At 36.7% G+C, this 24,471-nt stretch overlaps 1 protein-coding gene across 2 annotated transcripts; it reads left to right on the forward strand.

Moving 5' to 3' along the window:
* Positions 1 to 327: 327 nt before the first annotated feature.
* On the forward strand, positions 328 to 23,585 carry LOC121731324 (basic proline-rich protein-like). 2 transcript variants are annotated; one of them, XM_042120718.1, is made up of 4 exons: positions 328 to 392; positions 20,556 to 22,899; positions 22,999 to 23,093; positions 23,133 to 23,585. In XM_042120718.1, exons 1-4 carry the CDS (start codon positions 390 to 392, stop codon positions 23,232 to 23,234), a joined length of 2,544 nt encoding a protein of 847 aa, XP_041976652.1. In that variant the 5' UTR covers positions 328 to 389; the 3' UTR covers positions 23,235 to 23,585. The 2 variants fall into 2 exon arrangements, with proteins under 2 accessions (XP_041976652.1, XP_041976651.1); XM_042120717.1 differs by having other exon boundaries at positions 20,556 to 23,093.
* Positions 23,586 to 24,471: the final 886 nt, after the last annotated feature.

Below are 24,471 nucleotides of genomic sequence, written 5' to 3' on the forward strand. Positions count from 1 at the left end.
GATCTCGCGCCAGTTGTGTCGGTCTTCCGACCCACTGGGTTATGAGTAAAGGAATAGAGAGTGCTCTTGTGTACTGCGCACACGCTTGGGCACTATAAAATTACTCCTGCGTCGCTGGCCTGGTTTCAATGAAACCGGCCACCGTCACTGAAACCGGTGTGGGAGTCATTATAATAATATTATATCCCTTATAGTTTGTACCTTCTATCTTAAAACAATATAATTATTGTTAATTAATATGTATTGTAAATTAATTATTATTAAGCAGCACGCGGCCGCCAGAAGCTATATATGATGGTGAGTCGCGCGCGCTCCGCAGACGTACCTGCGCGCGCGCAAGACAGTGTCGTATGTGATTATGCAGTGAACTTACAGCCTCCGGAGGAAACATGGTGAGCTTTAGATTAAGCTTAAAGCTCTCTATAAAGTTTTAAAGAAGATGTGCTCCAAAGTGATGAGTTGTGATTAAAAGTTTTGGTATTATGGGAGAAATTGTTAAGGTATATTTAAAAAAGGGGTGAAATTATTATTGGTAATATTAACGAAATATTTTAATAACTAATAAACATAAATTATGTGATAGATAATTACAGGATTTTTAAAAAACGCAACAAAAAAATATTGTGCATTTTGAAACCTTCATATTCCATTACTTTTAATTATGACACATTTATATAATTAATAGGTTTTTATTCCTTGACCCTAGCTTGTAGGAGCATAATAGTATTTCAGCAATTCTGCATTCATAGTGAGCGATCAAGGACTCGTTCTTACATAAGTGACCTATGACCTCTCGCGGTTTTCTTTTGATGTTCATTTCGCAGTTCTGACCTATTGTAAGAAAATTACTTAATGTGAATGAATATACAAAAATTGTGAAATATATATTATTTTGTGTCTGAAAAAAACTAATTTGTAGTTAGATTGAAAGTAGCTTAAAAATTAAAATATAGATAATTTTGGTGTAGGGTCAGTAGTTTTGTTAAGTGAAATTAAAAGAAATATAATATGTATCGATTCTAGCTTTGACATTGTTAATCATGATCATCATCACGCCTCCAGTATTAAGGAGATTCTCAATAACTAGTTGATACAAGATCGACACAATGTTACTAAAATAAGTACCCTATACTACTAGTCTTACAATTGAGCTAGTACGTGATAATCTATGCAAATGTCTCTTAGATAACTTGATACTTATTTGTAACTTATAACTTGAAGATTACCTTATAGTTAATAAACAAACACAAGTTAACCAGCATTAGGATGAGTGTTTATATAAGCTACTGGACTTTACCGATGTTAGTGAAGGTCGTGTCTAGTAAACACAAGCATAGGTCACTGGTTCGTATGTATGTTAGCACTTTTGTTTATTTTGATGATTCTTTTTTTTTATAAATATCTATGTACGCTTCACCCACGTCAGTCTGGCCCCGTAGAAAGTACCTGAAGGACTCGTGTTACGGGTAACAGACAACGGAAATATATTTAATACTCTTATACTACCTATAAATGTATTTAAGATTTTTATTATATGATACACATATTTAATACACATCCATGACCCAGGAACTTTTGAAAACTTTTTGTTTCGTCGGCGGGATTCGAACCCACGATCCCCGGCTTGAGCTACCACCAGCCCACCAACTGAGCCGCAGAGGTCGTCAATTCTGGGTAGTATTTCTGGTTTCATAGAAATATATTAAGAGGATTCCACACCGCCATTTTTTCCATACAAACGTTGTCCCCTGTTTCCTCCCTGGATAATGCTAGTAGAGTTATAATTTTTTTCCTGAATATCTACGGTCACTAATACAATGTCCCTATGTTTTCTTTTTTTTCATAATTTAATTATTAAATAAGATATGAACGTTCAAAAACCCAAAAAAATGGCCAGATTTTCCACTGTGTTCAAACGTCCAGAAAACAGATTTGGATAGATTATACAAAAAAAGCAAAACATAGGAACACAGCTCAAGCCTTTTTTTAATCTTTAATGAAAAAAGTACTTAAATCGGTTAAGTTTTGGAGAAGGAATCAGGGGACAACAAATCGTTGATTTTCTGGATTTTCTGCAGTTGTCTCTATCGCGTTCTGTGGTATAGGCTTGAGGTAAGGGAGACAGCTATAGATATTACACGTACTTTTTTTTAATTTCTCTAGCCGCTGTGGTATCCTCTTAAAAGCTGTATTCACGTGATAATATTATCAAAATTATCCAAAAATTTTCAATAGTAACCAGATTATTTAAAAAACATCATTAAAATTTATTTTGCCAGTCGCTTTCGTTGCAAGATATTTAAATTGTTATCCATTTTTATAAATACTAGAATTATATTATTTCTCTTTATTTCATATACGCTAAAGTAACCATAAATATTTTCTGGCGCTTAACATATTTCTCACGGTCGATATCTGTGCCTATCAAAAATTACCAAAATTAATCGATTGTATCAAAATTAATTTAATTTAAATTAATCATAAAATTATACATTTGTAAAATTCATTTATCAAATAGTAATTCGTTTATTTATTTAAAACCTTGTTTCAAGGTCGTAAAGCTCCGTAATACCTTTACTGTAAAAGCTCGTAAGCTGCGCTGGAAAGTTCGGACGGCGCGTAACCTTTGTCGACCTTGTTGCGTCACTATGTCAATGGGACATCTTTTCCTTTGCGTTGTAGTGACCGAAACATCGGAAAATTTTGTGCGATGAAATACTAAATTTTGTGTTTTTGTTTGACTTAACCATATAAACATCAAGGAGGAGATTACCATAATTTTCGTTCAATCACTTAATTTTCTTTCTAACATGCAGCAAGTCCTCGTTGACTACGGAGCCCTAACCAGTTGATTTTTTGTATAATAATGGGTTAGTAGTTATATAATTTAACACTGTTACTGTAAATGTCCTACAAATAGAACAATCCATATCTGAAAAACAATCAAATCGAAATATTTAATCCTTTCTAAGTCTGTTAGCTACCAGAGAATTTCGAGAATTTTCGCAGAAGAAATGTTGTTCGTCTTATTAAATGAAGCTACTCACGAAAAGTTAGCTTGATAGTAATCAAGTCTAAAGATGTTCTAGGGAACCTATGCTATGTATGATATTCGTTGTTTAGTTTGAAAAAAAAAAACAATTATTATAAAGGTCGCATAACATAAATATAAAAGACTCGATGTCAAACAATAAATAATACTTTATAGCGCGACGATTCAGAAAATTTGAATATATTATGCAATGAATCATCAATATGTTTCCTTAAATGGCTCAAAACCTAGGTCGTACGTCGTAGTTACAGTCGGTTCTTCCAACGATTGTGTTCGTCAAGAACTGATTTCTATTGACACAATAACATTTGCGAACCAAAGACGGATGCAATAAACAACTCTGCTAGCAACCATAAAGTAGTATTTTAAACAGTAAATAACAATAATAAGCTTAACGATTTTATTTGTACTAGCTTTCCCAGTGAACTTCGTGTTACTTTAAAATCTTCCCTGGACTTCTACGAATATTTTAAGACTAAAATCAGCCCAATCCGTTCAGCCGTTTTCAAGTTTTAGCGCGACTAACACATTTGAAAATCTATTTTTATATATAAGAAGAAGATAGATTTAATATATTTATCAAAGAAGGCTCTAACAAGAATAATAATAAAGTAGAGACAAACGTGTAAAAAGATTGGCTGCCAGAAACTTGTCCAAGATACAGCCACAACAGAGGTGTCGTACATGCGTTTTAAAAGATGAATAATATTATGCTATTTATTCTACACTCACTTATGAATCCGTAATTTTAATAAAAAAAACAACTTCCAAAGTTCAGATAATTTTATTTTATAACGCTACAAGTAATTCAATTCTAGTCTTTTAGTTGTTGTTGTTGAATGGTTATTGTAGGTGATTATGCGCTAAAATTCAATATACTTTAATACTTGATGATGAAAATTACAAAAACCACTTAGAAGAGACTGATCGCTGACAAAACATTAATTAAAATTTAACTGAGTTATTAATATTTTTGTGGTAAACTACGAAAAGGTTAATATAGTTTTCATGAGGTCGATCACTGCAAGGCCCCGCATTACCATACATTATTGATCATTAGCATCGATCATTGATCATGTTACATCCAAAATGAGCGGCCTCGCTATGACAGATTACAAAATCGCAGACCAAACTGATGGGGAATCCGTGGAATTTTAAACACTGTAGAAAGTGAACAAACTGTCTATCAGTTGGTCTCTCTTCGATATAGACAAGAGTAAATTATCTTCCTAAATATCATTAACATTATTATAAATATTTTTTTGAAATTTTTCTCAAATATGCAGACAACAGGAAAATACTGTATTGAATTGCGAACAAGTTTTTAAAGAAATATCAAGATTTTTGTCACAAAGTCGTGAGCAATATTGTTATGTACTACATTAAAAGTACAAAATTACTCTACTATTAATTCAACGAATGCTTTTAAGTTATACTTATAAAGTTATACCATGCAATGTTACCATGTATAATTAAGTATTCTCCAAAACAAAAATTCGCGACCAGGTGATTATAAGAAAGTAGCGAATTATTTAATGTTGTAATCATGTTGTCATGAAAATCAAATTATATGTAATTATTTTAGGCGTTCATCATGAGCCGGTCATACTTTAATTGACAAGTAAAATGAGGAGTAATTTATGACTTATCACTTATGTATACAATTTATGGAAAATACGGGAACACTTGCGAAGTTTTATAATTTTACATGTAAGGTTAATTTGAATGTTGCTCGTGAATTTTGCTACGCTACAGTGAAACCGTACTTTTTTTTGCAATAAATCAGTTTATACAGGGTACAACGAAACATATGTGTGTTCCTTATATTATAGAGTTCACTGTGGAAGTAGCAGCTCTGAAAGAGCATTTTTTACTTTTGTAAGTAACTCATGACACTGTCACGCTTGCCCATAAAAATCACAAAAAAATACTTTTTCAGCGCTGCTACTTTCACAGAGAACTCAATATAAGGAACACATACACACCCTTAAAGTATTATCACTTTGTTTTGTTACACCCTGTATGATACTGCTCGCCCGTACTCGATTCAATGTGTGTATGAAATTTCATTAAAATAAATTAGATTCAGACCCTGTTTAATGCAAGCAATAGAAATATTATAGAAGAACCTTATGAAAAATATGAAATAAGAACATTTTTTTAAGTAACAACTTTTGTACGCTGTTCTCAAAGGTTGTGTTTCGCACTGGAAACAATGATGATGAATATGGAGATCTCAGTACCCGGCATTGAGAACGCCACAGTAAGTCGACCCCATCTGTCGCCGTCGCGCGTCGCCAGCACGGCCGGCCGTCAATACATTGTTCTGTCGTCGATCACTGATAATATTGTTCGCCAGAACAAAACTATTAGCGGCGACATTGTAAACGTTTAGTTTTGCGCCTAGCTCGACTAAATTTAACATATTACCTGTTAATTTTAGTTGGTTCAAGTCTTGCACAAGAGACGAGAATTTTAAATTGTGTCATATAATATATTGATATAACAACGCCTCCGTAGTCCAATGGTTCAGAGCTCGGCTCTTGACTTGGAGGTCGTGGGTTCGATTCCCGCGTTGGAAACATGTTATTTCCAAGTTTGGTTAGGATAATGCAGGCTGATCACCTGATTGTCTGACAAGTAAGATAATCCATGCGTCGGATGGGCATGTAAAAAGTCGGTCCTGCGCCTGATCTCCCGCCAGTCGTGTCTGCCGTCCCAGTGGGTTATGAGAGCAAAGGAATAGAGAGTGCTCTTGTGTACTGCGCACACACTTGGGCACTGTAAATTACTCCTGCGTAGCTGGCCTGGTTTCAATGAAACTGGCCACTAGCTAGCTAGGGAGCTATTACTGATATAACAAAGTTCAATATTACGAATCAGTAACCCTTAGATTGATCATTACTCAGTAGTCTTCGCGCGCGGCGCTACCACGCGTCGTAGCGCCGCTAATAAGACACTATTATAATATTATAAATCTAAACGAACAAATAAATCTATATATATATATATATATATATATATATATATATATATATATATATATATATATATATATATATATATATATATATATATATATATATATATATAAAACTCAAAGGTGACTGACTGATTGACATAGTGATCTATCAACGCACAGCCCAAACCACTGGACGGATCGGGCTGAAATTTGGCATGCAGGTAGATGTTATGACGTAGGCATCCGCTAAGAAAGGATTTTGATAAATTCCAACCCCAAGGGGTTCAAACAGGGGATGAAAGTTTGTATATAATAATACTTTTTAACGCGAGCGAAGCCGCGGGCAAAAGCTCGTAAAATTATAATAGTATTATAACAATCACCATTAATAAAATATTATGATAATAAATATTAATATTATAAACATAGCGTAAACGGTCTGTGCGTTGATGTCTTTTGTATGGCCAAAAGAAACTCGTTAGGGAATCGTTTTTGTGGCCAACTCGTTACTGTATTATTTACTGTAAGTCTGTATATCATTAAGCAAGCATAGTTTATATTAATTAATACTGCAATTATTACCCATCTGTTGACCCAGTGGCTTAAGAATATTTAACATAGTCCAGTATTAACATACTGTAAAACAAAAAAAAGTACCAAAAATAAAATTTAAATAATTTACAACATTAATAATGTAAACATACACGTTACATAATATATTATGAAAAGCCTTTTCAATTCATTAAATAAGTTATGGAAAAATTTCATAATGTTGTATTTTGACCTGAATGGGGGACAACTTTTTTTTATGAGATAAGGGGGAAAACGGGCAAACGGGTCACCTGATGGAAAGCAACTTCCGTCGCCCATGGACACTCGCAGCATCAGAAGAGCTGCAGGTGCGTTGTCGGCCTTTTAAGAGGGAATAGGGAAGGGTAGGGATGGGAAGGGAAGGGAAGGGAATAAGGGAATAGGGGAGGGTAGGGAATAGGGTAGGGGATTGGGCCTTCGGTAAACTCACTCACTCGGCGAAACACAGCGCAAGCGCCGTTTCACGCCGGTTTTCTGTGAGAACGTGGTATTTCTCCGGTCGAGCCGGCCCATCCGTGCCGAAGCATGGCTCTCCGACGTATAAAAATATATTCAATTCTCCGTCCTCATTGAAGGACAAGCGGTCATCATTGATCACGTAGACAGCATCACGTAGTAGTTACGGCTAATTAACGTAAAACATCGCTGACGAAAACGTTCGAGAGATGACCAATGAGTTGTTTCGAAACATTCTTGTTAAAATGTGAGTCACACTTAAAAAAAAAACTTAAAAATTTATATTTAGATTCAAGACAAACATTGTCATGTGGACAGGAAGCATAACTATATTAATTATTTTTTTCTCCCTCATAATTCTTTTTGTACACGTACTAAGTTTCCTTAATCGGAACCAAAAACAGTAAAATTAAATAAAGATAAATGAATTCATACTATTGAATGCAAAAATATGATATTTTTTCATGTTTAGGACATCGAGCCACACCGCGCCGTGCCAATTTGGTTAGCTATGAAGATGCTCAGAGACCTAGGATATAGGCTAGTTCTTATCCGGTTTTTTTAATTCTCGCGCGATAACTAACGTATTGTTGCACAACATTGACGTGGGAGAGCCATGATTCGGCACGAATGGGTCGGCTCGACCGGAAAAATACCACGGGCTCACAGAAAACCGGCGTGAAACAGCGCTTCCGCTGTGTTTGCGCTCTTCTGATGCTGCGACTGTCCATGGGCGACGGAAGTTGTTTTCCATCAGATGACTCGTTTGCTCGTTTGCCCCCTTATTTCATAAAAAAAACAACAACAAAAGTTGCGGGCTACATACAACATTGTATAAAATTCAAAGATTAAATAGATTAAACATCCATTTATAAATTCCTAACATAATATGAGGAAGTGACATAAATAACGTGTTATATTGTTAAAGTATTCCGTTAATTAAATTATAAATTCAGTTAACGTCTTCCACATGTTAATTTAACAATCGAAACTTTATCTTTTAACATTTACATAATCTAAACAAACAGAATTGAGTCAATGTCACTCAAATCCATTGCTGAATAATTTTAAACGATTAAACACCTTACAGCCTTCTTAATAGAGTTCATCATCGAATCGATATTGTACGAGCTTTTGAGGAAGTCGAAAAGTTGGTTCCGTATGTGTTAAACAATGTACGAAGATGGGAGATAGGCTGCTTTTTGTAGAGCTTCCTTCTTAAGAGGCTGTCAAGTTGATTATCATAACTTAACTTTTAATCAACTACCTACCGACATAGTACTCGTATTATACTTAGTATCTTTTTAATTGATTTCCGATATGATATTTAAATCTTTTATAGGAGGAAAATATTGTTTACTTAGAGTTTGTCGAAATATGATTATGAAATAAAGTTAAGTATTTTAGTAGGAATATGAGCTACTTTTTATCTCGTATATTTTTATATATTTTATTATTACTTAATTACAAAAAAAACATCAACAAACATAGAACATCTTTCAGATTAGTTAATATCCAATCGGCAGCTGTAAAAAACAATGCTTTCAAGTAACAGTGGTTAATTAAAATGAATTTAGTAATATAATTTAAATTGTAACAAAGTAACTTGTGAAATATTATAATTTGTCTATGGAGCTTTTATGTTTTGTTGACGGCTGTTTTGTAATATTAATAATTAATATGTTTCCCGTGAGAATTTAATTAATTTATTTAATATTTCGTGTAAAGATAAAAAAATATTTTGTTAAAATTCATAATTAATGATTTTTGTAACTTATTCGTATTCAGATATTAATCTTTAGGCTTATGATGTTTTGTGTTGATAAACTTTATTCTAGTTGATATGAGTAATTAATCCAACAAAATATTTGTTTTGATATAATATTATGTATTATTAACCTTACTCTTGAATCACTCCATCTATTAAAATATGTATATTCAAAGTTGATTCTTCCTAGCAGATGGCGGACCTACACAATTTGGTCGGCTGCATCAAACCTATCCGTCAGATCACTACTAGTATTAAATTGACATAACCCAACCAAATGACGTAGGTCCGTCAACTGTCTAGGAATCAATTTCCTCGATAGTACAAAGGTGCAACAGCTACTGACAAAAATTGTGTAATTTTCAATATCTTACAAACAATTAACTGTAATTTTTTGTCACTCAAGAATTTATAAGGTTAAATTATGATAGACCGCTCTATTATTATAACACATCATGTTGACAAGTTTATTGTACACAATGCACACACGTCATATTTAGGCCTTGCAACATCCTTGCTGTAAGATTCATTAGGCTTTTATACTTGTAACACTACAATAAATACTACTATTATAAATGCGAAAATGTGTCTATCAGTCTGTTATCTCTTCACGCCCAAACCGCCGAACCGGATTTATGTTCTTTGAGTATGGATACTTTGAGTTCTGGGACAGGACATAGGATACTTTTTATCCCGGAAAAAAATAACGTTCCATAAATTATGCTCTTTACGCGCTGCTACTTTTACAGCAAGCTCTATACAAATAATACAGCGGACCCATACACGTACGTAATTTTGTTACACCCCGTAGTGGAGTTTTTATTATTTAAGAGAACTTATGTTCTGAAATAGAGTTCGGCGGTCTTTTGTAATATGATAAGTTTCATCAGGTGGTCAGCACAACGCAACATCGCATAAAATTTCAATACCAATCGAAATTATACGATAAATATTAATCACTTGACCTCCGGCTTTCATAATGATTGGCCTTTTCATCATCAGGTAGGCAGGATCTATATTTGGAGGTTACTTTAGGTTCAGTGACCTTTTGTGAGAAAATTGAGAATAGTACTCTAAGGCCCACCTGGACAGGTCTGGGATTAAGTTAATCCTGGGTTACATATATCTTTTCTAGCTAAGGTAGCAAGATATTTAACCCCGGGTTAAATTTCCCGCAGATCTGGGCATATTGGTCGAAATACTTGAAACAGTATTATTTCGCAACATCATAATATTAATATTGTATACATTTTTCGCTATGAGCAGAAAATAGTTTGGAAATATAAATAAAGACTTTGAATATTGTATATTATGAGTTTAAGCTGTATTTTAAATTCAGTCTCAAACCGACTTAAAAAGAAGGAGTTTCCTATGATAGGCTTAATTTATTAGCTATATAATATAAGATTTAGTAGCTATATAATATAATTTGGCTTAAATATGAGATAAACATTCACTAGAATCTAATGCCCTTATAATAGCGATGAAGCTGATTGCGAAACCTAAAGGGCGCCTGTCGCTGGTCACCGAATATGACATATTGTTGACCAGTTCCTTCCTACGGAATTTTAACTATCATAAAATGCCAGGCTAGATTATTAATACACAATTACAGTTTAAAATCGTAAGCTTCTAAACAGTCAAATGTAAAAAATATCAGTATTCGTTGACAGTTGTAAGCAGTGCGTTATAAGTATCAATATCTTAGATATTAATACTTTTAACCTACAGCGAAATTCGTGTGAACGGACTTAACAAAGCCAAAAGCGAATCACTATACGACTACGATAGAGGAAAGGTGTTTTTTCAAGCGTACGTGCGTATGTTCCATCATATTAGGAAACTGATTCGTAGGCAAATCGTGGACCTATGCTATTTATGAATCTATTTCTCTGATAGTTTATCGTTATCATTTATACGTGGGAGAGCCAAGCTTCGGCACGAATGGGCTGGCTCAACCGGAAAAATACCACGTTCTCACAGAAAACCGGCGTGAAACAGCGCTTGCGCTGTGTTTCGCCGAGTGAGTGAGTTTACCGGAGGCCCAATCACCTACCCTAATTCCACCCCTACCCTTCACTACCCTCCCCTATTACCCTATTTCCTCTTAAAAGGCCGGCAACGCACTTGCAGCTCTTCTGATGCTGCGAGTGTCCATGGGCGACGGATGTTACTTTCCATCAGGTGACCCGTTTGCTCGTTTGCCCCCTTATTTCATAAAAAAAAAATCTGACAATTCGTTTCCTTGACAAATGAGAATTTTGCTTCAGCAATTCTACTGTGCTGATGATGTTAATTATAACTAAGTTGCGATGGCTGTTGACACACTAAAGCATTAGCAATATCGCTCTGGCACAACTCATACATAGAATGGGGATTGTCCATTTTTTTTTAATTTTGCTCATTACAAAAACATTTCGAGGAATAAGGTCAGTGATCGTTTTTCTGTATATAAACGAAAAAATACCCATTAGTTACTTATATTTTTGAACAGATATGTTTAACCTTTGTTTGACCTTCAATGGCGTTAAATTAGCAATAAATTCGACCAACATTCGTTTCGAACTTTTAGTAAGCTTCTCGTATCAGCTTTCACATAATGAGAACTTGCATTTGACGAACCAGCCATTATAAATAAGAAAGGAAATTTAAAACATATTGCAGAGGTCAATAATTGGCCGCCGATGATGACGTCAGAGCGAAACTTTAAAAATTTATTGAGAAAAAACTAGCCAATGAATTTAATAATTAGGTATTTAATTTATAGTCTTAAAATACCCTATTTTAACGAAAAGAATATAAAAAATACATGTGATTTATTTTGGACAATGCCCATTGCAAGGCAATAATACGATTTTTTTGCCGTAAAACACACTGAAGGAAAAGAGGAGTAAAATTTTCGAAGGCCGTGAATTTCTCAAATTTGACAGTAAAAACATAACCCCCCCTCTGTAGTCGGGTCAATACAATTAGTCAGCTAAAGCAAGGCTGTATGGTCAATATAGCACGAAATCCTCACGAGTCAGATGACACACAAACTGAAGGACCCGCATTACTTTGTGACGCGACTGTACCTGTGATTTATATAGGTGAGATATATTGGGTGACGTCATAATTGGTACAGTCGATATTAAAAGTGATATTAGAATTGTTTTTTTTTCTTGGTTGAGAGAAAATATGAAAGCAAAATGTTTTGTTAACCCTGTAATATCTTCTTTTGCATCTCACATACATCCATACTGATCCATACTTCCTTATTAATATTATAAATTCGAAAGTGTCTTTCCGTATGCCTGTCTGTCTGTTACCTCTTCACGCTCAAACCGCTGAACCGATTTTGCTGTTTGACATGGATATACTTTGAGTCCCGGAAAAGGACCTATTATGATACTTTTTGTCCCGGAAAATGTACGGTTCCCGCGTGATAAACGAATTTTTGCGCAACGGAATTGCGGGTATTATCTAGTACTTCATAAACGCTAGTAACTAGTAAATTGGGAGATACTATAGAAAACGACGGTTGCTACTTGCTGAGCACCATTAGGAAAATAGCTTTACAACACAAATAAACACCATTCTATGTTGCATTCGCATGGTTCGTTGCCTGTTTTTAAAGAGCGATCACGTCTCTTGTTACTGTCATTATATGCATATAAGGTAACTATATTTAAAGAGAATGATTGATTCAAAACGCCGTCGGGAGCGACTTGCGTAAGTAATTCGCTTACAAATTGATGCTCTATGACATTATAATATGATGTTCAAGTCAAGTATAACCCAAAATATGTGGCAATCCAAAGAATCTAAGACATGGGAGGACGGAGGAGTAATGCGTGCAATAAAGTTTATACGTGAGAGAGCCATGCTTCGGTACGAATGGGCCGGCTCGACCGGAGAAATACCGCGTTCTCACAGAAAACCGGCGTGAAACAGCGCTTGCGCTGTGTTTCGCCGAGTGAGACAGTTTAACGGAGGCCCAATCCCCTACCCTATTCCCTTCCCTACCCTCCCCTATTATACTATTCCCTCTTAAAAGGCCGGCAACGCACCTGCAGCTCTTCTGATGCTACGAGTGTCCATGGGCGACGGAAGTTCCTTCCATCAGGTGACCCGTTTGCTCGTTTGCCTCGTTAATTTTAATAAAAAAAATGCGTCGCTACACTAAGATAATAAACTTTTTACTGCCGTATTCAGAGACGCAGATTAAACGAATTTCCATCTTTTTAGTAAAAGATGGCCCCGTGCGAGTTTCTTACGCCGATTCTTCTCGCCGAGTTAGTTCCCGAGCCGGTGGTAGGCACCTTAGTAAAGACGTTCGGAAATATTTAAAAAAAAAATACTCTGCTTAAAAAATATTTTGATTTGATTTGATAACGTATTTCCTTTATATAGTTCTGAAAGTTAGTCACTGTCCTAAACGTTTCGTCCCAGTAATCTGACCCTAAAACTCACTTTAAACGTTTAATTTATTTAATGTTACAATTCCTTAACTTAAGTTCAGTTAAGGTTAAGTGTGGGAGGTTGCTCCCGAAACTAATAAACTTATAAATTCCTTTACCATATAAGTTAGACCTTCAGACTGGTCGCTTGACTGTTAAGTGATTGAAGTGAATCTTTTTTGTCAATAATTCAATTCTGCTATAAATCAACCCGTCGATCGTGGAAAAATGAGACACAATAGAATTTCTATTGTGTCTCGGTCACCGGTGACCGTATGGGGCTTGATGAATTAATTCAACATTAATACAGCTTCGATGCACTCTAGATCTTTGGGCTAACATGATAAGTAAACGGGACTAATAGTCTCTTATTTTCAAGGAGAATTTGCATCGAAAGATTATACAGTATAGAACGACAACTACATATATCACTCATTTGATCGCTTAAATAACATGACTTCAGTTACTCACATAAATTACACAATATGTAACTAAGGAGACGAAAATTGTATAACCGACTCAAGTTAGACGGCCAACTGAAAATACAAAAGTTATATAGAATAGTATTCTATCGTGTGCTTACCGTGGACACATTTTTAGTCAGTTACTTTTCCTATGTTTTATTATTCGTAGAGAATAAGTGTCTATAATCTTAACCTTATACGTCTGATATGTATAATTAATGCACTTCTTTGTATCAAACATAATATCTGTTAATTAAATTATTACGACGTCTCAAAAATTTATAACCCACCGTAAAAATTTACGACTGCTGTCACATTAAACCTGCCCCGACTGACCTGATACGGGTCATAAATTCTGACCCGCGTCGTAAGTGTCACCTTCTGACATGTGTCATAATGTGTCCCGCACAATTAAGTGCTTGTGAAGGCGACTGTACTGTAAGTACAATGTAGGATCGATAACTTTGGTCGTAAAACACTGTTGAACATATCGTTTTGCACTTTTATTCGCGTCTGTACACAGTGATGTATTTTCTTAATCTTCATTTTAAAGCAATTGTCAACTTGATGAATTTATTCCTCTGCTACGAAAGGTAAAGTCAGTTTTTAAGACGGAGGTTTTGTGCCTTCGTTAAAGACGAACACCCAAAAAAGCCCAAGCTCCGGCACAAAAGTAAGGTATCTCAGTTTTTTGTATATTTTATTAGTAAAATAAAGGTATATGTGTAATTGCCGCAAAAAGTGGCTTAAGTAAAAAAAAAATGCTATTTTATTATTTTCAGGCGTACCTACCTAACAATTTTAGTGTTAATTTTATGAAATGTTTTAATCACTAAACATACAAAAACACTTACTTTTTCCTTTCAAGAATAAAGATATGTACTGCAAATTCTGTCTGCTAAAAGTAATTTACAATTAAATTAGAAATAATACTTACCTAGTTGTAACATTAGCATTTTCAGGAATCAATATCAGAGTCATTTAAAGCGTCATTCAAAAAAAATATCAAATCAAAAAAACTTTATTTTACATTTTACAATTTAAACTTAATTAAAAGTCATTGTACACACCCTAAAATATTATCTCTTATTTTTGCTACACCCTGTGGCCTGTATACTTATTTTCACTAAATCTTGTCATTCTGTTTATTTTCCCTATGTACTTATATAAAAGAGATCGGTTAGTAATAAAACACAAGTAATCTTTTGCTTAATGGGGATGCCTCATATTGTATTTGATTTTATTGAAAAATAATGATTTATTATTATTTTAGAAACATAATTCATTACTATTTTATAACATTTTGGAGTCGATAATATGTTCAACGTAATGTAATTTTCAATTAGCGCCTGAAAAAATATAAAAGCATTTTTTTTCTATCTTAGCCACATCCTGCGGCAAACACGCCTATCAAAAAATGTTACACATAAAATATACAAATAACTGAGATACATCTTTTCTGCGCCGGGCCTTGGGTCATTTTATGAGGAGTTTGGGTGTTCTCCTTTGCATTGCTCCTGATCTTTTCGACAATCCTTTTTTGTTTCACACAATAATATATTGGAACGGAGTGTATACTAGGTAGCTAGAATTCAGAAATCTGTCATTCTGTCCTTTAAATCTGACAATGTTTTTATCGCTTTTACTGAGGCCCTAATCCTGATTATGAAATATTTCTATGGAAGCCGGTGGGGTTTGCTGTTGAGGTCACAACAAGTCGCCAATTATTCGGCAGATTTGATTGAATAATCACATCAATTATAGCAATTCTGTTTCCGTTTCTTGCTCACGATTCGACAATTCAAATGATTTGGATAAAATAAGATAAATTTTAAGTTATTTCTTGAAATATTATGACAGGTTTTTATTATATTATTATTCGAAATATTTAATGTTGCTTTTTAAATCGTATGGAAATGGATTTAAAATTTTGTTAGTCTCGCCAAAAGTTCAAAATGACTGAACAGATTCAGGTAATTTTGTGAAAGTCCAGGGAAGGCTTATATCAGGATGGAAGTGAAACGATGTTCATCGGATATCATCTCGTGGTAAATAATTTAAAAAATGTCAATCTCCAGTACTTCGAAACCCTTCAAAATGTTTAATTCTTCATTCTGAAATGTTTGTACCTTGTCTTGTGGTTTGGACCACAAACTTGCGTATGTTAATCCATATTACTAAATGTTTACCCCGGCCGTTAGGTTTAACTATTGCGAGTATTTGTAGTTTGTGACCTTGGGCGTTGACCGATGACAGCTTTCCTTTAAAAAAATATAGATTTTCCTTGTAGAGTAATGTTTGAATATGAGACTTTCGTCAGAGGCTTTGCAATATGATAAGAAGTAAACTAAAATCATTTTTTTTTATTTTCGTACAGAAAATACTTAACGCAGAAGACTGCCAGTGACTTTTTTAATGCAAAATTAATATTATTTAACTTGTATGTATAATAATAGCTAACCTACAAACATTCTTTCAGAAAAAACATACGGTCCGTCTTCTGTCAGTACTTACTTTACTTTTGTAATGGAAATTAATAGCTAACCTACAAAATTATTATGATTTTCGCACATTCCTATGGAAAATGAAAGGAACTCTCCTATATAAGGTAATAATGATTTATACCTAAAGTGATCAACTCAGGTCAAAGATCGACTGGTTACCTTTCATTTATCAACGACAAAATAAGATTCAGATTAAAGACAAGAGTCGAAGTGGGTAACTATCAATTTGAAAACTAACGTTTTGTTGTACAAATGGATGATTTAGGACCGGCAGAATGATTTGAAATAGAAAAAGGAATATGTTATTATGTAAAGCTAGACATATTTGCAAGTAGGTAAGTTACAATTCTTGTTCAAATTTTAAGGGGGAAAATGAGTTATTGGTCTTATGTTGTAAAATGTTATTTACGCGCTTCATCCACTGACGTCTTTGATTGTAATGAGATAAGATCGGACATGCGACATTATATATTATCTTATTATCGCTATGATTGCCTATCAGCAACATCTTGCGACAGAAATGCCCTTTGATCGTAAATCTTAGTCATTTTCATGATATTGTTGAATTTCCATAATCTGAGCAAATAAATAAATTATGAATTATATGAAAACTTGAAGGTTTGAGAAATATAATGTAAATAAAAGGTCCTTGCTATGATGTCGTAAACTGTAAAATTACATGATTTTTTTACTTATTATTTGTTTACAAAATTATAAGGATTAAGAAAAAGTGTACTCTAAGAAAAAAAACTATATTATTCTAAGACATAATAAAGTTTTTTATAAGTTGTTGGAAAGACTCTAGCGTACTCTTTCGTAAAAAAAGTTTATTTTATTAAAATTATAATATTATGCTATTACCTGGGTGTTGGTATTAATGAGAGAGAAAACATGATAATTTACAAGACTAATGATAGTGACTCAGACGTATCGCATAATCCAGTCACTAAAGAAAAAATCTTTCTCTCAACTTTTTTCAAATTCAACATCTACTAATCGCAATATCAATAGTCATAAACATCGCCACAAAACATCTCTCCCCTATTTAAGGGTAAATTATACCTCCGCGGAATGTAATGGAAGCGCCAATTTCGCCTCACGACGCGGGAATCGGCACAGGCGAATTCACGAGAAATCCGCGGAAGACGCGCGTCCAAGTTTTGGTTTGTATTTAATTTATGTGTTTATACTGTAGATGTAATGTTCATTAGGATGTGTACTATCAGAGAAGTTGATACCTAGGCAGATGGCGGGCCTAAGTAATTTGGACGCGTTAAGTTAAACCCATCAGACCGATCACAGCTAATATTGAATTGACATAAGCCGACCAACTAACGTAGGTCCGGTCAATTTCCCCGTTGGCACATTGTACAGTTTCGTTGCAAAAAGTCGCTTCCATTCCGGTGGTGTAAATTGAGCCATAGAGCTTTCTTGCCAAACATTGTCAAGTGGAAACGTCTGTTGCCAAGTGTCTATGAAGGCAGACACACTTTCCCATTTAAATATTAGTATGAATACACACTACAGAATAGCTGATAGCGATGTTGAATCGAACAACGTACACTACACAATGACACAGAACATTGTTATGCAAATATTACTTCAACGCATCTTTTATTGATGCTCTCTGGCATTTGTGACGTCACACCAGTCATCTGCAGCCCAGTTTTGTAAACAGCCAATCACGAGTTTATACTATAATCAAAATGACGAGGCACTGAATTTCATACGAATTATGATATTTAGTATGAAGTTTTTTGCCTCGATTCGCCGTTTGGACTTAGGCGAGATTTCGTCTTTTACTACCTTTATATTGGAAGCTCTCAGAAATCTGTTATATGAGTATAGTATGTCATAAGCCATAACTCATAACATTAGGTTATATATAATGGATCATAATATTATGTTATGTCGGCACACAGGGAGATTTGATTATAATTTAACTTCATAAAGTATTAAGACTTTTGACGTAAACTATATTCATTTTCTGACAAAATATTCATAAAATTAAAGTTAATGTATCATTAACTGTTGTATTTAACTGTGAAACATCAAAATTCAAATATCTGACCTCTATAATATTTGCGGTTTATAGGTTGCTTGTAGATTGTATACATAAGTTTATTTTAAGTAAAACTTTTATTTTCATTCATAAACAGAATGGAACTGCTTCCTGATTCATATTAATGGTATTACGCTAGTAAGAGTCGAGTTCATTGGTCGTTAATTCTTATTGTCATTGTCATCGCTATCACACATAGAGTACACAATATACATCATTAATTTAGCATAGCTCAAGAATCGTTAATACTCTTTGTCTCAAAACCCGCGACTAGGACGCTTATGAAAATTAAACATACGTTTGTTAACAATAGAACGTGAACAACGAAATTTACGTAAGTAGCAATTATTGACAGTCCCATCGCTACTCGTCAATAGTACCTACCAGGTCCGTGTGGGCACACCTCACACCGTTATTGTCAGCCCTAACATGGTGACTTAATTACCAAACCCGCCCCGCTCGCCTTGAGCTTCTTCGGTGTCACAACGCCCAGCGTATACTCCATTTGGACAGTTATATGTTTCGCTTCCGAAATATTCCGTATAAATAGTATTTGGGTCAAGGTGAGAGTGATATAACGCGGGTTTTCCGTGGGCTTTTATTGGTTTTGTATCGGATTCCAACAATGGTAGATTGTAATAATATGCTGGACGCTCAAATAAAGTATCTGAAATCGTATGCTGAATTTATTTATTTATTTTATTTAAGGACCAAATACAGTTTTGTATCACTAAATGCATAAATTCATGATTAATAAAAAATTACAGCAAGATACAATAACTAGTTACAAATTCTGTCATATCAATTGATTCAATAAACAGATGGTGAATTAACGTAATTTGGTCGAGTTATAAGCCCAACTGGATTTATATGATCCGACCAAAAAGCGTAGGTCAAATCAAATGATGTAGATCCATAATTTGCCCATAAAACATTTATTCTGATTGTATATATTTATGATATAATTCATTACTCTGACTCAATAGTTACCTATTTGAGATCCTTAACAAATTGTATAATAATAATAATATAATAATATCTATAGAAGCTTCACACCACGTCAGTCTGGCCCCGTGCTAAGTAGGTACTTGTAGTGTAGTCGTGTAGGACTTGTGTTACGGGTACCAGACAACGGAAATATTATATTTAATACTTTTAAACTATACATATATATTAAAGATTTTTATTAAATTATACACATCCATGACCCAGGAACTTTGAAAAACTTTTTGTTCCGTCGGCGGGATTCGAACCCATGACCCCCGCTTGAGCTACCTATAGCCCACCAACTGAGCCACAGAGGTGTATTCAAACAAAATGACAATAAAGGTACGATGGTAAAACAATAATGTTGTATTACAATAAAATCGATAAAAAATTGCAAAATGATTTTTATTACGCTAGTCTTAACTTAATACTTTACTCAACAATATAGCTGTAGGCTAACCTTTATCTAAGTCGAGAGACTCTGAAAGAGCTGTCAACTTGAGGATGATTGTCAGTCAGTCAGATCTGCCATCAGTCAATATAGTTGAGGTCAAGTGAGGTCTCAAGTGTTACAAAATATAATGCTTGAGTTGAGGTAAAATATTCAAAAACCACTAAACACACAACAAAGAATCATAATTTATTTTGCCTGTCCACTTGTATAATAGATCTGGGTTAAATGTCAGATTGTTAATTTTCATAAATATATAAACTAGGTTTAGCATAAAATATAAATAAAATCTGTACGAGTGGGCCTTAGTCTCTTTCAATAAAAAAAATATTATATATTCACAAACTATTATTCTTTTATGAGCTCTAAAGTATTTATGAAATTAACTGGATAGTAATTATATTATTTAAAGGTAAACAAATAGGTCAATACTACCTACTCCATAAAATAATAATTTGCTAATAAATAATTATTATAATTGCTGATGAGCGGTAAATAACTTTAAATGATGTCCAAACTTAATTACCGAAAGTCGAGTCATGACCGTTTGATGAATCCATCTCGTATTACGAGCACTTTAAACGCTTCAAGTAAGCCTACTTCAACATTATATTTTCTATGAAAGATTATATTACATGAAGAATGTATATTATATTGCAATTACATAATATTTGATATTACGTAAAATTACAAGTATTCATAGTTGAATTAGTTTGGAAACAATTAATAAAATCACGTTGCAATATAAACCGTCCCTAGATTAATAAAATTATATCAATAAAAAATTAAATAAAATAATTTTTATTTTTTTAATTCCAGAGGCTCACACTGCTAGCGGTGGCGCTGCTGGCAGCATGCGCGTGCGCCGAGCGGCCCGCGCGTGCCATCGCCACCAACCCGGGACAAAACTACGCGGTGCTCGGCGACCCAATATCCGCCGTGTTGAACGAAGATGGGTACTACTACCCGAAACCAAAGATACCCTTCCCGCCGCCGACCTACTTGCCGCCGACTACACGGCCGCCACCGCCCCCAACTACTAGGCCGACGACGACAACAACCACAACCACAACAACAACACCGGCGCCAACAACAACAACCACAACGACGACAACACCGGCGCCAACGACGACAACACAATCGACAACGACCACAGAAGCTTACTCTACCTACTCAACTATACTGCCGGTCACTCGGACTACTACTGACCTAACAACAGGTTACGAATACACGACACCGAGGATCCCGTTCACTTACCCGACGAGACCACCGACCACCACAACCACACCTCGACCGACCCCTCCTCCTACGCCGCGTACCAGACCTCCGTCGACCTATTTGCCACCGTTGACAACACGGCGACCGCCCCCACCACTCCCACCTACAAGGCCACCGCCGCCACCTCCACCGCCCCCGACTAGGCCGCCACCGCCTCCTACCCTAAGAACAACGCCACCACCTCCCCCGCTGCCTCCAACCACTAGGCCACCCCCACCACCCCCTACTCGTCCCCCGCCGCCACCACCGCCACCTCCGACGAGGCCACCACCATCAACATATTTACCACCACCGCCACCAACCACAAGAAGACCTCCACCTCCACCACCGCCCCCTACGCGACCCCCACCACCACCACCCCCACCACCTACGCGACCTCCACCTCCTCCACCACCGCCCCCTACTCGGCCTCCACCACCACCGACCACGCGAAGACCCTTCACGTTCCCTACACAGCGCACCACATACGATTACCCAACTCCCAAAGTAGTCTTCACATTACCAACAAGGCCAACATATCTTCCTCCAACACCAAGACCGACACCGCCACCAACTATTAGAACTAGGCCTCCTCCTCCTCCGACAACTCGGCCACCTCCTCCTCCTCCGCCTCCAACGACTAGGCCACCACCCCCACCTCCACCTCCAACCACTAGACCACCACCACCACCACCACCTCCAACAACGAGACTTCCGCCCACTACAAGGAATCCACCAACGTACTCAACTTTACTACCAGTTACTCTAACTACGGGTTATGAATATAATACACCTAGGATCCCCTTCACTTATCCTACGCTTAGGCCAACTCCACCACCAACCACAAGACCGCCACCTCCCCCACCACCTCCGCCTACTAGACCACCCCCACCGCCTCCTCCACCGCCAACTAGACCTCCCCCACCGCCCCCTCCACCACCAACTAGACCGCCACCACCACCAACTTTTAGAACAACTCGACCACCGCCACCTCCTACGACAAGACCGCCACCACCTCCCCCACCGCCAACGACCAGACCGCCGCCCCCGCCCCCACCACCACCGACCAGGCCACCACCAACAAGACCACCACCAACTTACTCCACAACATTATACGCAACAAGAACAACTGGGTATGAATATACGACTCCTAGAATTCCCTTCACCTATCCTACGCCTAGACCAACTTCACCACCTACGAGACTACCACCGCCTCCTCCTCCACCAACGAGGCCACCTCCACCACCCCCTCCACCACCAACCAGACCACCCCCACCACCCCCTCCACCACCAACTAGACCTCCACCACCACCAACTCTAAGAACTACGCCACCACCGCCACCTACTACTAGGCCACCTCCTCCTCCACCACCACCGCCAACTAGACCGCCACCGCCTCCAACTACAAGGCGACCGCCACCATCTACTTCAACCACACAGCTCCCAACCTTTATGACAACTGGCTACGACTACCCTACACCAAGGCAACCATTTACATTGCCAACTAGACCACCATCCCCGCCTTATACAAACCCTTCCACTTATTTTCCACCGAGTACAACCGAGAGAGAAACTCGACCCCCTCCACCTCCACCCACCAGGCCATCGCCACCACCACCACCACCGCCACCGATTAGGCCGGCTCCACCTCCTTTACCACCGAGCAGACCATTCCAACCTAGGCCATTCCCACCCCTACCGCCTCCGAGTAGGCCATTCCAACCCTTCCCACCTCCGAGTAGGCCATTCCAACCCCAACAACCTCCAAGTAGGCCTTTCCAACCTCCGTCGCAGCCGTTCTTCCCGCCACCCACAGGAAGATTCCCCTACCCACCACCGCAACAACCGAGCCGGCCGTTCCCTCCTAGACCTAGCTTACCTACCCTACCCCCAACTAGCCCATCTCCTCCCCCAACTCCGCCCCCGACGCGGCCTCCGCCTCCACCAACGCCCCCACCTACGAGACCTCCTCCCCCAACACAACCACCAACACAACCCCCCACAACTGGCTACGATTATCCCAAGCCAACAACAACGACTCCAAGACCTACACCTCCTCCCACAACCAGGCCTCCTCCTCCCCAGACCACCAGAGTAGTCTATGTTCCTCCCCCCACCACCCGAGCCCCCCCGCCGGTGTACGTTCCTCCTTCAACAACCCCCGCCCCGACGACGAGACCCCCCTTCATCCCCGACCAGGGTTACTTCTACGACAGACCGAGGGTAGCCTTCGTGTACTAGATGCCATAACTTAAAAACGTGATACCAAAATAAGTGCTTAGTTACCATAAGTAGATTATTTTTTGTGATGTCCCCGGTTTTTTGAGTTTGGACTTGAAAGCGTTGACTAGATTGGCTTCATCAGGTCTCTACTAATTTTAGAATTATATATTCAGTTCGCGACAGTTTGTGATCTGTACCAAAACGTCAATGGAGTCCTATTTTGAGCTACGGATACTGCCACAGAGGTTTAATTAAACATTATATTAATTGTTATTATTCACGCTAAGTCATTTCATAGTTAACACGGTAGATGTGATAACGAATAATACTCAGAAACAACTTGAATGAAATTGACACTGCCTAATTTAGTTTATAAGTTGTAAAATATATTTTTAAATAAAAAATGTCAATAATAAACGCTTGTTTTATTACCCGACTGTACTCGGAGAGATTTATTTTGAATGTCCTTTAATTTAAACCTGTTTTACATCAAAATTATTATTCCGTTAGTTTGTATATTAAAACAGAAGTACCAGAACTAGTGATACGCTACGTTTTGCATAGTCAAGGTTATGTACAAAACATGGCCTTAAATCTAAAGATTTTCACACCTCACAATAGCCACTTAACACCGTGAAAATTACTCTAGGTCCTACAATAGGTACTTAATAAAAATAGATTTGGCAAACAGGTAAGTAAACTACATGAAGTATGCCTAATGATACTTAAAAAGTATGAGCTTAGAAAATTATTATGGGATTGTTTAAGACTCACTTGCACTATCTGCCCTAAAGTTATCCTGGGATAAATATCATATGACCTTTCTCATTCTTCTTATTTATGAAATAATGTTATTTCACACAAGGTTAACTTTAACCCAGGATCATGTAAGATATTTTGATTTCGTTCGTGAAAAAAAGTTACCATGGGCTATGCAGGAACCGTTCAATTGTTTACTGATATGAAAACTCAAAAGTTTTAAGGGCCTGTTTCACCACTTTCTGATAAAGTGCCGAATAGGCTATTCACAACTTTTTTGACGGATTCTCCATACTTCATCTGCTAAGTTAAGTGGTGGATAGCCTATTCGGCACTTATCAGGAAGTGGTGAAACAGGCCCTTAGTAATTTAAATGAAGGGTCCATAAAAGGTCCTATCACTTTTAGAAGAATTTTAACAATTAACGTTAATTTAAAATAATAGCATGTCCAATTAACTTGTTCGTAAAAAGTGAATTAAATTATGTAGTTTATAA

The sequence above is a fragment of the Aricia agestis genome, chromosome 10 (assembly GCF_905147365.1).
Source record: "Aricia agestis chromosome 10, ilAriAges1.1, whole genome shotgun sequence".
NCBI classification, from domain to species: Eukaryota; Metazoa; Arthropoda; class Insecta; order Lepidoptera; family Lycaenidae; genus Aricia; species Aricia agestis.